This window comes from Cataglyphis hispanica, chromosome 6, assembly GCF_021464435.1.
Source record: "Cataglyphis hispanica isolate Lineage 1 chromosome 6, ULB_Chis1_1.0, whole genome shotgun sequence".
NCBI classification, from domain to species: Eukaryota; Metazoa; Arthropoda; class Insecta; order Hymenoptera; family Formicidae; genus Cataglyphis; species Cataglyphis hispanica.
In genome coordinates, this window is record NC_065959.1 from 5,413,778 (window position 1) to 5,429,413 (window position 15,636).

General features: G+C 32.6%; 1 protein-coding gene and 1 non-coding gene across 5 annotated transcripts in view; both read right to left on the reverse strand.

Moving 5' to 3' along the window:
* Positions 1-647: 647 nt before the first annotated feature.
* Trnal-uaa (transfer RNA leucine (anticodon UAA)) lies at positions 648-731 on the reverse strand. Its single transcript has one exon. It is a non-coding gene; the product is annotated as a tRNA-Leu (tRNA).
* A 6,606-nt stretch (positions 732-7,337) lies between these two features.
* The window catches only part of LOC126850274 (transcription factor collier), a 75,004-nt gene continuing 66,705 nt past the window's right edge, over positions 7,338-15,636 (reverse strand). For 2 of the 4 annotated variants that reach the window (XR_007687527.1, XR_007687529.1), the window contains 7 exons: positions 15,481-15,613; positions 12,123-12,277; positions 11,901-12,027; positions 11,472-11,774; positions 10,985-11,251; positions 10,160-10,387; positions 9,275-9,410 (listed from right to left, as the gene is read on the reverse strand). Coding sequence is in view for 1 of the 4 variants with exons in the window: in XM_050593099.1 (XP_050449056.1) it covers positions 9,298-9,410; positions 10,985-11,251; positions 11,472-11,774; positions 11,901-12,027; positions 12,123-12,277; positions 15,481-15,613 (1,098 nt within the window). In the remaining 3 variants the exon portion in view is untranslated. Of the gene's footprint in view, positions 9,425-10,159; positions 10,388-10,984; positions 11,252-11,471; positions 11,775-11,900; positions 12,028-12,122; positions 12,278-15,480; positions 15,614-15,636 lie in introns of all 4 variants that reach the window. The other 2 variants (XR_007687528.1, XM_050593099.1) reach the window with 2 other exon arrangements.

Here is a 15,636-nt window from a genome sequence, read left to right on the forward strand (position 1 = left end):
TAACTGGAAATGGAGGTAACTGACATCTAGTACTGCAAGAATTCACTTTATATTCAGGATAAGGAAACTTGTGAGTTCATCTGAAGAGAATATCTGAAATATCTAGAGGTAACAAGGTAAAATAAGCATGCAGATGTCTATATTGCCGATGTAAAACTGTTTCTACTAATATAGTACTTCTAAGATAGATGGTACTTTATGTTATTTTTATTATCTAATTCTTTTTATTAATTTTTATTTATCACTTATAATACATTATAAGATGTATTAAAATTGGATAATTTTAAATTATAAAATAGTTCTGTATATGAAATAAAGAAAGATGCTAAAAATATAATAAAAATAAAATATTTTTAAAGGACAATACACACATACACATATTTTTAAAGAAAATGCTCAAATTTGATAACACATTAATTTCGCATTATTAATGTGTTATACAAAAAATTCAAATTCTTAAAAATATATTGATGAATGAGAAAATATAAGATTTTAAATATAAGATAAAACGTGAAAAATCTAAAAATTTTTGAAAATAAAAATTATTATAATGATTTAATTAATTATAATGTCTTAGGATTTAATTATTTTATGATAAAGTTGGTAACAGTTTTATTCATTTCCAAATGTTCTACAGCAAAAAAATTTGCCAGGTGTGGGGTTCGAACCCACGCTCCCAGACGGGAACCAGAACTTAAGTCTGGCGCCTTAGACCGCTCGGCCAACCTAGCTTGACGTGTTATTTACTCTTTCACATCGTATTATAATGAAGTGGAATGTATATATTGTATATATATATGTTAAGTGTCATGGGATAAATTATTTAGAATATAATATTTATTTTTTAATAATTATACAGTTTTACGTAATTATACAGTTAAAACTCTATTACGTTTTTTATATTGTTTAATGAAACTAGAACAAAATTGCGCCCGCTTTTATTATAATAAATAATTTAATAAATAATTATAAAATTTAAATAAAATTTAAATATGATCATCATCATCAATTGATTAATTTATTAATTTTATTATAATTTTATTAATTATTAATTAAATAATTATAAACATAATTGTTCATTTATTAATAAAAAAGTATATTATTAATAATATTAATACAATAATATTAATATAATAATTAATTAATAATATTAATTATATTAAACAAAATTATTATTTAATATTATATAAGCTCTTATAAGTCTGTAACATAATATTTAAATAAAATAAAATAATGTTAAAAAAATTTATATTTAATAATAATTATTGATAATATTTAACAAATACTTAAAAATTGAACAATATTATTATTTAATATTTTTTCTTTTTTCTTTTTCTCTTTTCCTATTTTTTGATTATTTTTCTTTTATTTTAAATAAAGGTTCCTTTTTTTTTTTACTTTTTTCTTTCTTTCTCTTCTTTTTTCCATCTCCTTTTTGTCTATTTTTTGTATATTTTGTTTTTAATTTTTAAATTTAATATATTATTTAATAATATTTAATATTATAATTAAATTTAATAATATTAAAATATAACATTAATAATATATCAAATAATATTATTAAAATTAAATAACATAAATAAAATAATATTTAATAATATTTATTAATAATAATAAATTTAACAATATATTTAATAATGTTAAACAATATTATTACCTGATATTATATTCCTTCTGTTTTTCTTTTTCTTCTTAATTGATCTATAATTCAAAATACTTATACACTTATAATTTAATATGTCGCATATATATTTTATAGTACGTAAAATATTTCGACAGCAAATTAATAATACCTAACAAGGTATTTGGCCTTGGCAACGTAAACATTGGCGCGCTATTGTTTATTTTTATAGCTTTGTTATTATTCATATGGAGACACTTGAATAGAACTGTAGTAGGGCGAGACACCAAAATTCCTTTCCTATGTGTTATTATTTATCATTTTCACGGCGACACTCGAGCAATAAAGTAGTAGAGCGCGAAACATTCCGTCAAATTCTCTTTCTAAATGCGATTGCGACAAGTATCGTGAAATAATTTAACATGATAAATAATTATAATTTCTTACATAACTTAAATAATATTTCGCGTAATATATACACATTTAATGAAGAATTGAAGTGACAGAAATCAAAATTATAAATTATTGATTTGTTGCGATCTTTCTCTTTCTTTATAAGCAATAATTATTTCTTTTTTAATATTTTTAAAAAAATATTTAAAGTCTAACTATATCTCGTCCAATGCTTTATCGTTTCTTTTCGACAATTTAAATATGATTCGAATAAAGAACGCGTAATAAAATAGTTGAATCGCAGGTCCGAGTATTTAACATAAATTCCGCGATATATTAATCGTTTATTAAATAATTTATAATTTATAATAGTTGTATAATTTAATAGTCTGCTTGTATAATATAATACGTCATAATACGCAAAATAATTTTGTCTGTGAATTATTAATAACATAGTTGGATCTTGCGACATAAACAATAACACGCTAATGTTTACGTTTGTCATTGTTCGCATGACAAAAATGCGGGAGTGCCGTTTAAAATATCGCGCGTGTGAATCAACTTGAGAGGAGGAAGAGGCCTAGGAAAGGTATCGAGCATCGGTGGAGCAACCCTGTGGCAAGTAATTTGTTATTTATATATTAATTATTTATTAATTAAATGCAATTTAAATTGAGCAATCAATTTAAATAATTTAGTTTTTTATTTGTATGATTTAAGCAAAAGAAAATTAGAGAAAAAGATTTTTATATAAAATCTATAATCTTGTAAAAGTTTCTACTTTTAGATTGATTTTATATAAAACTATTAGAGTTATTAGTAATATTTTTTTCAAAATTGATACAATTATTTTGTTAATTCACTTATTATATGCATTTAATATAAAATTCAATGTGTATAATAATTATTTCTTAATATTTATTTTGAGCGCTGCTGCAATTTGAATTTTCTATTTATATGTTACAGATCAACATAACACCTGACATCCTGAGAGGAGGAGGAGGCCTAGGAAAGGCATCCTGCACCAGCGGAGCAACCCTAGGGTGAGTATTTATTATTTGTATATCAATTGTTAAAAATCACGTACGTGTGTTAAATCAGTCTCTTTATTGGAATAAATTAAAGAAAAATTTTTACATAAATTCTATAAAAGTCTTTATTTGAAAAAAAATTTTTTTTATAATTTATAAAATTATTCTATATTTATAGAGAGCTTCTTAGTATTGTACGCATTAGGTATAAGATATTCCGCATAAAATTTTAATTATATGTTGTTGCTATAATTTGGATTGTATATTGTTACAGACAACGCAGCCTCAAGTCCAACAACTCCGCTGTTGCGCATCAGTGCCGGTGAGTGATAAATATTTTTTTTTTTTAAGTAACGGATTTTTAGAGATTGTAGATGTACATTGTAGATTATAAATAGTAGATAAATCCGTTGCTTTAAAATGGATGAGCTAAAACGGATTAAGTTGAATAACTTTGAATCTTTTAATATACATCTATTACAGCTGTTACATCTATTGCAAAATTAAAGTCAAAACGAAAAAAAGAAGATTATAGAGAACATTTTTTTTCTAATTTGTCATTTGTTTTACTTGATTTATTGAATAAAAAATGCTAGTAATTTTATCAATTATATACATGATAGTAATTTATTCTTATAACGCGCGCAGATCTTATCTTAATTTCTTATACCTCATCCATAGAATTTGTTTGTAGATTGTTCTTAAATTTTGTTTTAATTGATATAAGACCAAATGCTCAATCAATTAAATTACCTTAATAATAAATGGCGTAAATGTTGTGTAATTTTATTTTATTTTATTATGAATTATTATACATTATTTTATTTATAAATTATTATAAATTATACATTGTTATATAAATTAATTTTATATACTATTATATTATTATAAAAATTTTATATTAATATATCAATTTTAATCCAATTTATCATAATTTATCATAATTTTTTAATCAAAATTTTGATTGATAATTTGACTTTGTCTCAGTTAAAATAAATTATATATTAAAATGAATATCCAACAAACGATCATAAAATCATATGATCGTCAACGAGTGAAATATTTGTGCTTGTCTACTGGCGACATAATTAGCCGCCAAAAGAAGGAGTTTATTTCCTTACAAGCACAAGAAAAATCTTGCGATTATTCGCCGGTTAATAAATAGCCAGCGATAAAAGGAGTATGTATCTCCTTTTTCGATCTCTGGTTAGAGATCAATTCAAAAAGTGACCAGGAGCAACGAAAGGTAGGTCCAACTGGTCTGAAGAATGGATATATGCAAAATAGGCAGCCAATACTGGTCAAGTTTAAGGTACGCCATTAGGGCACGCGATTAGGGCACGCGGTTAGGGCACGCGGTTAAGGCACTCGAATAGGGCCCGCGAATAGGGTACATGGATAGGACGCGCAATTAGGAATATGTTTTCCAAATCTCAGATTTCCGCTGGTTCAGTTAGCAAGTAGGATTGTTAGAGCTATAGGGACTATTAGGGCATTAAGAAAACAGCTAAAAATAAATATATAATAAAATATATTTAAATATATAATAAAATATAAGATTTAATATAAAATTTAAAATCTTGTGCTTTTTAGTTTAAAAAAATGCTAAAAATGGAATCAAAAACGGAGTATGATATTTATTTATTATTATTTACATTATTATTAATGTGTGTGTGTGTGTATTATATATTCATATTAATTAGATTCTCTTAAAATCTATTTTTAATTAACCATATATTCGTAGTAAATTGGTTTAATCCTTTTTAAAGCGATAAAACTTGCTTTACACGAAAACGCTATAATAATACCGGTAGGGTCATCCGTGCCGGACAGGTCGAAGAGGAAGAGTCAGACTAAGAGAGATACCTAAGAGAGATAATTATTATATATTTGTTATATCAATATTTAAAAAAAAATTAAATTTTGATCACAAAAATCTTCTAGTAACATAATTGATGTTTTATCATTATTTCCTAACAGAGATTTAAATAATTTATTATAAAGTCTAGATGCTCAGGGCGAGCCAAAAATTCTTTAGTTTTGAATTTTTCTCTTTCCATACGATGTATTCTCCACCAAGTAGAGTTTTTATAACTAATAATATATATAAGGATTAGAGATTAATTTTAAATTATTAAAATATGTTCATTTTTTTTTTCATCACGTCAAAAGTCTACAAATATTTTTTTGCAAACTTTTGCATAAATCATTTATTAAGTTGTACTTGGAAAGGCGAACAAAATATATACACTTCGTATTGTTGGCTGATGAGAGAGATCGCTATTCCGACAAGATCAAAGAAATTCGATACTATTGAATGAAGATTATCGGTAATATAAGCAGATGGTAATATTCTTTCACGTCACATCGGAAGTACAATGCGACGTCGTAGGATCCAGAAAGCAAACAGAATACGAATGGAGCCGACTCGTTGCACGAGTAGATCTTATCGCGATGAACTGTCAGGGGTGGATCACAGGATTGCTCTTATCCCAGCTTGTCTGAATGTTCATCCCTTTTGACACGCAACCTGAGCTCAGCCTCGATAACATAATGATGATAACGACAATGCATGGTGAGGCTGTGATAAACCATAAACAGTTTGACAATAAATGTAAAAGTTTAGAATTTCTAGAAAAAATTCAGGATTTTTTATGTAGATAAATTGTTTATGAATCTTTTTTAATTCAAAATGAAATAAATAATTAATAATGCAAAATTTGCATATAATATAATATTGCATATTTGTGGGAATTAGAGAGAGAGAGAGAGAAAGAAAAAAAGAGATCTTTAAAAAATTATATAGGTTTCTTTGTAGACTTTCGATACACACACACACACACACACACACACACACACAACTACACATTTTGTATTCTTTTCATAGATTCCAATTAGATTGTGGTAGGTTGCATAAGGTTGCATAAGGTTGCATAAAAGAGCACGTGCCAAAAAACTAAGCTGACAGATCGCGGTGGGTTAAAAACGCCGACGTGTGTGTGTGTGTGTGTATGTTTATAAGCTAGGGACTGAAACAACAAAGGGATTAAAATGGAAAATTGCAAAATTTATAAATCTATATCTTTTATTAAATTAATTGACAATCAGTTGTTATATAACAAAAATCATACAAAAAACTGGAAAATTATAGAAAGAAATATTACAGAATATTATAGATAAATGAATTTCATATAATGTATAGAGATCTATTTTTTATTCCGTTTAATTTCTCAAGCATCTCTCTAAAAATGCATAAAATATTTATAAGAGTTAAGAGATAGAAAGAGGAAAAAAAAGTAATTTTATTGTAATAGAATTTTATTTTCTCCTTTTTTTAGATAATAAAAAGACTCTTAATTTATATCTATATACAGTTAATACAAATACAGAAAAAAAGTATGTGTTTCTTAAATAAATTATATATCAGAAAAATTAGCGCGTTTTTGTAACAGCGTGTTGACCGTGCGCAAGTGAAAATCGATACCCTTCTATGGGAAGCCAAAGAAACCAGTATTTGAAGAAAAACGATTTTGTATTGTACCCACGTTGTAACGTTTGCAATGTGGCACGCGCCACCCCTGCCACGTGCCGGCCAATCTAAATCTAATAACACAAACAGCCCCACAATAACGTACATCATACACGCCATCGTTCGGCAGTAGGAGGTAATGGGATACCATGTGAACTAATCGCTTCAGAGTGGTCTTCCAGATCTTGTTTCGCTATTTGTTGATTCCGGCTTGCTTTCTTCTAGGATAAATAGGCTTCCAACTGAGTTGGACGATTAATATATTACGCAAAACGTAATGTTCTGTTCTTCCTATCGTAGGTTCGTATCTTATGATACTGTAATTTTCCTCTGATATATTTGGACAGATATGTATTAAAATTATTTTTTCACATATGAGAAAATTATGATAACATAAATCTAATAATGTAAAAATAAATTTCAAGTTTTATAGTAATGTAAATAAATTTTTAATATTTTTTGCTATTTTTTGTGATTTAAATATGAATAAATAATATATATATTTTATACATATATATTTTATTTTAAATTTTTGATATAATATTTAAAAATATGTATAATAGTATCATAATTTTTGTGTAATAGAAATCATAATTACAAGTTTTTTCTTTAAAACAATACTGATAACTTAATATCGATATAATTCGAAAGCAATTACGATTTAATATTTGCCACATCATATTTGCATACGACTGCTATTAAAATCAGGGATAATGTGAGTAAAGGATGACACATATAATAGAAAACCTTTTCTTTAAGATCATTTAGTTCTCAAAAATTAAGTTTAATTTATTTCAATATACACCGAGAGAGACGAGTGTCTCCATACGCGCGAGCGTGCGGATCGTGTTTTTTGCGTGCGTACAAGAACAACGCGTCTCGTAAAAGATGACGTGACGTGATGTTTGAACTAAGGTGACAATCAATATACATGTATATAATCAACATCACAAGATCACAGAGCGATCAGGCTCTGGGACGAAGAATGCGCTCTTCTTAGAAGAAAAGTACATGCCAAGTCGATATGCAAAAAGGAACTCTTCATAATAATAATTTTTAACATTTTCGCAAACGATATGAACTACACTCGTAAACTGCTGTAAAACTGCTTTTGGGGATTAACTGGGGGATTTCAATCTGATATATGTTTCGTATACTTTCGTGAGTTGTATGAGATTTTTTTTTAAGTTTCGGACCGGCTCTTATCAAGTCTCTTATCAAACGATCAAAATCAACTATGTATATACGTTTTTATACAGATCGCGTTCGATCCAACTTTTTAACGTTTTCGTCAACCTGATTTCGTTTCCAGATATTGGCCATTTATCTAGCTTTTGCTTTAAAGCGAAAAATATGGAGCGGATTACAACAAATTTAATTGGTTCGTTTGCGAAATATATACGGAGACGTATGACTCGTGTGATTGGAATTACGTTAAAAAATTGGATGACGCTGATACAATAATACGGATGCGCTACGTACGCTCTACATTTATTTACACCTATGTATAATAATTTTCACTCTAGAGAATGACGTTAATGTCATTTCGTTGAATTCCTGGAAATAGTTTTCTTTTTGTACACGTTGCAACAATATTTACAGATATTTTACAAATTATAAGTTACACGTTACGTTAACTAGGCGATATTGATTAATTATTAATCGTAGGGGTACGAAGTTAAAATTTTGAAGTCGAAAATGCTCTCTAAAACTATGGTATCTGTTATTCACTGATAAGCGATATGTCCGTCGAGCGGTGTCAGTTTCTTCACATCAGAATTTGTATATAGTTTGAATGATATAAAACATTTGATACCATTTCAGCTTTTTCACTTGATTCATGCGAATGGTTCTCAAATTTATAATTTATTTAATCCATTTTGCTTGAAATATAGAAATAAAATATTTTATAATAGAGACAATTATATATTAAAGACATTGTTTATCAGCAATATTAAATATAGCAAGTATATTTTTATTATATAATAACAATGTCATAATTAATGAAGAATATCTTTCATCATTAATATTTTTCAAAATAATTTTACATTAATAGAGATCATAATTAATGAATCGCCGCAAGAACAATAGAATCAAATAATGTATATAAGATGAAGGGAAAATAGGAATGCAAATATGCAAGTAAGTTGCATTATAAGTATATTTTCGAATATCGATCGAATTCATTTTTTGTGTAAATATTTAACATTAACTATTAATTGCTAGAACATTGTTATGAAAAACAAAAGAAGATATTTTTCTTAAGAACAATTATTTGAGAACTATCGCATGACCGAGCTATTAGGTTTATAAAAAGACACCTTCTCGTTGTTCGATATGTATCGTTTCTTAATTAGTGCGATCATTAGTGATCGATGTAAGATAGTTGTTATAGATTTTTGCACTGATTTGCACGATTTTTTACGAGCTTGTTGACTTTAACTCCGACGAAAATGTTGATGGAAAACGAGTATGAGGCTTTTTTCTCTTTTTATCATAAAAGAAATAAAAAAAGAGAATAAAAGTCTCATATACAAGTATATAATTCAAATTCGCGAAGGCAAAATACGAGCGTCGATGAGAAAATTACGCAGATAGTTTATAAAGATTATCTGAATAATTATCTAGATACGGTCGCACGTATTAATTCATTAGCTCGCGTATAATGTCTCCGCGAATATTGCCGTTCATCACATTTTCGTCGGAGCTTACATCTCGTAACACTATTTGCCGTTTGACGAAAGCAACGGACTGGCAGCGGCTGAATATCCTTGGTTGCATGTAGGCAACATAAACGGGTTCATGTTGAAAGGTGATCCAACCACTTCTCCTAGTCCTGCAACATACCCACTGTCAGTTATACATTAGTAGTGCATTATTGTTTAAATGCTATAGCACGATCAATAGGTAACAAACAAGCGGCAAAAAGCATATAATAATTTTATATTTATAATGCTAAAATTGTTCGAATAAAAATATGAGGAGAATGTCCATGAATCAATGATAAAATATTCGTGCAAAAAATAATTGCTTAGTCTATAAATATTGCAGGTAATCAAAAAGTTTGCGCTTGTTGTCTTTTTTTCCGGAATTATTTTTCTGTGCATATTTATTTTATATTTTTACTTGAAGCTTTTAATTCTTAAGCTAAATATATATATATATATTACGACAAAAATTCATGGAGTTTTATATAACATATGTGTTTAAATACAATAGGATAGTAGATATATCAAAAATATGCGGATGCATTGTTCCAGATATAAATTGGAAAATTAAACATCATAACAATTATACCATTTCATAGATATTTTGTATGTATATCATTATAATTTAATTCCAACAAAATTAATTTTTCTTATCTTAAAATTTATTTGTTTATTTAATATAATTTTGTCAAAAAAAAATACATAAAAATAAAAATTAATAAAAAAACATTTTTAATTAATTATAAAAAGCTTCATAACAGATTAGCGTGAAAGGATAATAAGAAAGAAAGCTGACACTTAATCTTAACAAAATAATCATCAACGTTTCCTGCAATTAAATCAATAATATTATCGCGTCGTAAATGAGCTTACATACATTCTCAAATGTCGTCTCTCATAATTCTTTAATCGCAGTGCATAAGGTGATGGTTGTGATGATGGTGGTGTTGGTGGTGATGGTGGACGGTTAGCGGTTACTGGGCGACTGTGGCGAGGTGGTGCTGTGTGGACCAGTGCGGTGGGACTGAGGTGGTCGGTGGTCGTACTACGGGGGCGAACGCACTCCCGTCCCCGGATGTATAGAATATGCCATATTGTTCGTGCGCTAAAACGAAATTTCCACATAAGGAAAAATCATAAGTGCATGCATTGAAAAGTAACGCTAAAGTAGAAGAAGAGCATGCGTGCTGGATACGTGGAGACGTGGCGTTAGGTTCTCTTTGAGTTGTGCCAAAGATATCGATATTACGAATAAACGATTTTTTTATATTTAATATAATTTAATACGTGTGAGATTGTTTAGACTAATTATTATTAATTATATTCTTTGATAATTATATAATACAGCTGCTATTTGTCCATGAAGAAAAAAATGTAAGATTAGAAATAATTGTGGACAAAATTAAAAAAAAAAAAAATTATTTAGTATATATATTATACAAATTTATTATTCTTATGCATGTTGAACTTTGGCAAAATCTGCATTATTAAATATTTGCAGCAGTGTTTTTATTGTAATACAAAATTATCTGCGCATTGTCGTCATCTTAATCGGTCTTATAGTACGTGAAGTGTATTTAGAGGAAAAATGACTCTATAAAACTGGGATTTTATCCTGGCACAACTCAAATTTCGTAGATATCACCGCAATTTCGCAAAGACAAGACTGTCTGTATGAAAAGAGAAAAAGTAAGAGACTTACGCGACGTGTAGAGAGTCGGACTGCCGGTGTAGGGATTGGCGACAGAGTAACTTCCATTGGTACTGTGACTATGTGGTGTGCTGGCCGAACTACCGCAATAACCACCGCCAGTTACGACACCACGTGGACTGGCACTGCTACTTTGTCTATAGGCGTCGGTGCTACTACCGACGTTGGCACCGACGCTGCCACCGCTGCCGCCGCCGCCGCCGCCGCCGCCGCCACCACCTCCATCGGCAGCAGCTCCTGTCGTCACGGAACTACCGTCTAGAAATAGAAACCTGCCCGTCAGACGAACTCGTCAGTATTTGATCGCTTAGGTCGTGATTGGTTGCCTAGCAAATTTAATTGCTTCGTCTTGATTGATGTGATGCAAGTCTTTATCAAAAAAATTTTAAAGCATCATTAAAATTTATAATAAGTATTTGTCTGTATGTGCGAAAGGATGGAGCGTTGGTGAAGAAATTTTCGAAGGGAAGATACGTACCGTCCGTCCATTTCGCCGCGCTACCGTTCTCCTGCACCGTCACCGCGAGCTGCCCTGTATACGAGTTAAAGGCCGTTGCCGAACTTGATGTAGGAGGCGCGGGAGCATGTACCGAACCGGGACTTCTGGGTGCCCCCGTGATCCCCATATTTCCGCCCTTGGGCATACTATAAATGGCTTCTGCTAGATCCGCCGCCCGTTTTAGTACTATTTCCTTGGGAAGTTTCTCGGGGTCACCCGGATGCCGCGGAACGAGTTTCTGTAACCTTTGGAAGCCGTAGTCGATCGTTGGTTCGTTCACCGCTGAAAAAAAATCAGCTAAAATGCGTTGGCTCTTATTGTTAACCAGATGCAGTTCTTTTTTGCTATAATAATCATTCGCATATAGATTCTCCTGCGAGGAGTATCGCGGACGTTCTTTATACTTACAGACATAAACGAATCTACCGGGCGCTCCTTTACAAAATTGCTTGCTTTTATAATGTAACGTGACGTCAACGACGCCGGGTATTTGTCGTGCCGGTGCCTGTACTTTGATTGCATGTGCAGTGATAAACTGTAATAAAAGCATGAATATTTTTACATTTTCTTGCTTGCTCCAAAAATAATTATAGATTAGAGATTTCTAGAAATACTGCGAATTACACTGACCTCGCTCCAAACTAGCATTGATCCGAAAACTACTTGTAATCCATCAAAGAAATTTTCACCGATGATTATGACGGTAGATCCACCCGACGTCCAACCTTCATTAGGCGATATCGCTTTTATGCACGGTGTTTGAAGAGGTATTGGCGGATATAAACCTAATTGTAACACAAAAATAATACTGACTTAGATAATTACATTTATATTTGCGTTAAATGCATGGCGAGTTGAAATTTATTATTGACATAAAAAATGATCACATTAAAAACGCTACAGAATTTTAAAGTATCCTTTTTCTAATAAATAAAAAATAAAAACAATAAAAAAAAATTATATGCTATAAATTAGATGAAAAGTGATATCATGGTTTTCCTCTTGAAAATGGTTCGCGATTGACAAGAGGATATGGAAAATTATCTGAATATTCTGTTTATTCGGTTGAGGCCGAGTGGCAGATATATTTTCTGGCGTGGCAGGCAAGTTTTCGAGGTCGTGGAGTTTGTGAAGGTGAGAAAGAGGTGGAAAATGAAAGAGAAACTATGAAGGAGAGCGATAGAAAGAGGATGAGACGGAAAGAGAAAGAGAGAGTACGAGGAAGAGACTGAGGGTTGGAGTGCTCGGAGAAGGGTTGTAACAAGAAGGAAGGGGAGGGGGCGATCGGGCCGCCGGTGTCTCTGCTTGGAATTTATAACCCAATGATATCATTTTGTACCCCGGCGAAGCCAAGCCACCCCCGGCACCGACCCTGGGCGAAGCGGAGCCACGGCAGAGTGGCTGACATCATGGTATATTGCTCCCAGTGATGCTCAAACACTTTCCACTTCGAGTGCTTACGTGCCGGCACGCCGATAAATCTCGGCAGCTTAAAAGATTCCGACGTTGTCTGTAGCTGGATGTGTTTAAAGAATATCCTCCAGATATTGTCGACACAAAATAATAATTCTTTAAAATTAACGTGATCCACGATTAATTTTTATTCTAATTACTTTCAAGATAATAATAAAATAATTGTCTCATTAATAATATACAAGATTGATAAACAATTTACTTCGAGCACAAAGTGTGTAAAAGATAATAAATAATTCACAATAGAATTATGTTACGTGTGTATAGTATATTTGCCCATCAGAAAAAATTATATACTATGCACAATATATGCACAACTTTCTCTTAAAAAAAAAAAAAAATTAAATCAACAAGTGACGATCGCGCAGCGGAAGCGCGAAAAAGTCGCGAGAGTGCGGTCTCTATGCAAATGGGAATTTTCCTCAATGGGGCATTGGTATTTATTGCGTTCAATGTACGAGAAAGTCGTTAAAGAGAGTCGGCCGTGTTGGCAACCACCCTGGTAGAGAGAATTGTCGAGCAGCGTGGCATGGGTCGTCGCGGTGGTAGAGAGGGAAAGAAGAGGCGGAGGGTTGAAAAGAGGAATTCAGTAGAGGAGACCAAGGAACAAGCGTACCAACCCGGAATAAATAAAATCCCCCGCGCCATTGAATGGTAAGGGGTGTTACTTCCAACCCTCCCGGGCCCCTCTTTTGCCACCGAACTATCGTCGAAGTCGAAGAGCCGTTGTACTCCGACACGTTCGGCCCGATTCTCTTTGATCACTGCGAGATCGCGCGATAACTTCGTTCACAGTGGTAAAGACTTGAGAAATTTACCAGAAAAACCGGATTTTATCACGACGCAAGCAAGCGTCATTACAATGATGTGTTCGCGCAATAATATTTCTTTTTATTAGATTAGAACCGCTAATCTTCTTTTATATCATTTCATGACAGAAATTTAGCGATTAAAGTTTAACTTATTCTATTTTAATCTATTATAAATAAAAATATTAAATATTCTCTTTATTTTACGAAGCAATCTTAAAGTTTATTTTTATAATCTTTTCTTGTGTCGTAAATCAAATCTAAAAGAGAGGCAAATTCTGAAAATAAGAAGTTGCAACCGTACTTTGTCAAATAAGAAAATGTGTTATAAAACAATGCATCGAAGAAGATAGGTGGTAAACAAGCGTTTCAGATTTCATAGACAATCAAGATTTGATTTGTACAGCAACCGGGAGAATTCGTTCGCAGTGACAGCAAAATCCACGAGATACCGGCGTTCTTCCCCTTTCTCTTCGCGTTTGCTACCTCATTGGTATGCTCGTTTCGGCGTTTGGGGTGGGACATCTCGCGGAAGAGGAGGTGGGGAAGGATTTGGAAAGAGTGGATGTGTTGGTACCTTCATTGGCGTCGCAGGGTGGATGGCATGAGATAGCTTAAACTTAGCATTCACAAACCAACGCGCCGCGGCAACCACGGCGAGAAGAAGAGCGCGAGAACGTTCAGGAGGAGGAGAAGGAAACTGTACGAGAGAGGTGGAGAGACCGAGATGAGAGAAGCGGTCCAATTCCGTTCTCTTTCTTTTCGTGTCTTTGCCGCTCCGCGGCAGCCAACCGGGCAAAAAGAAGAAAACGGCACGGCGGATAGAGAAGAGAACCCGCGGCGAAAAGAAGGGGAGAGAGAACCAGGCACTCTAGCGAAATTCGAGTGAGCGGAGTGGAAGGGAAAAATAAAGCCGAGGAACAAGGAGCGCGGAACGGAGCGCCGGATCCTTCGTTTTCTCGCATCCCATTGATTTACATCTTGTCTTGGCATAGGAAGAAAAGATGGAGGAAGAAGGCTTGCGCGAGAGGAGCGAGCAGTCGAGGGGGTGGCCGCGCGATATCAGCCGTTTGTATGCGCGGCCGACGCCAAACTTTGCTGAATTGCCCTATGACTCCATATATCCCATTCTACCGGCGCGTACCCTCCTGCACCCTCTTACGATTCCGTTCCGCCGCAGCTCCTCGAGTCGTTATACCGATCTCGAAGAAAACTGACCCCACTCCACGACGGAAGGCGCGCTGCATGAGGGAAACAACACGCCACGAGCATTCGAATTGCGATACCTCGAACGCGAATCGCTCGGAGAGTCGATTTTGATTGGCAAACGGCTGAAAGCTCTCGGGCGCGTGAATCATATTAGCCGTGAAAAGTCGACGCGTTGAATAAATGAGGGCGTTTAATGCACATTGGGCTTTTTAATTATCCGCCCATTAATTAATTATTATACTTTCTGCGAGTGCTTTGTTAGCACGGTGAAGGTTGGTTGCATTTATCGCCGGGGAGTACAATAGCTAACTGCAAAATTAAATAACGAAAAACTGAGCGATGGGCTAATTGTGTTTACGGGCAAATCGAATTATCGTGTAAACGCACGTGCAGCTACGCGATTAAATATGCAGACGATATCGATGTTCTGTTCCGCATATATTATCTCTCTCTTTAACGATATTAATTAACTGATAGTATTTATCGATTATACTTACTATTATATTCGCCAGGATCACTGGGATCCAAACGTTTCGCCCTGCGTCCGTGCTTGCTGTTATTGTGAACGAACATGTTGTCCGAGACCGCTAGTAATGGTCCCTCCACTCCCACTTGTGTAGAAATGACCACCTGTTAAACGAAATAGAAATTTG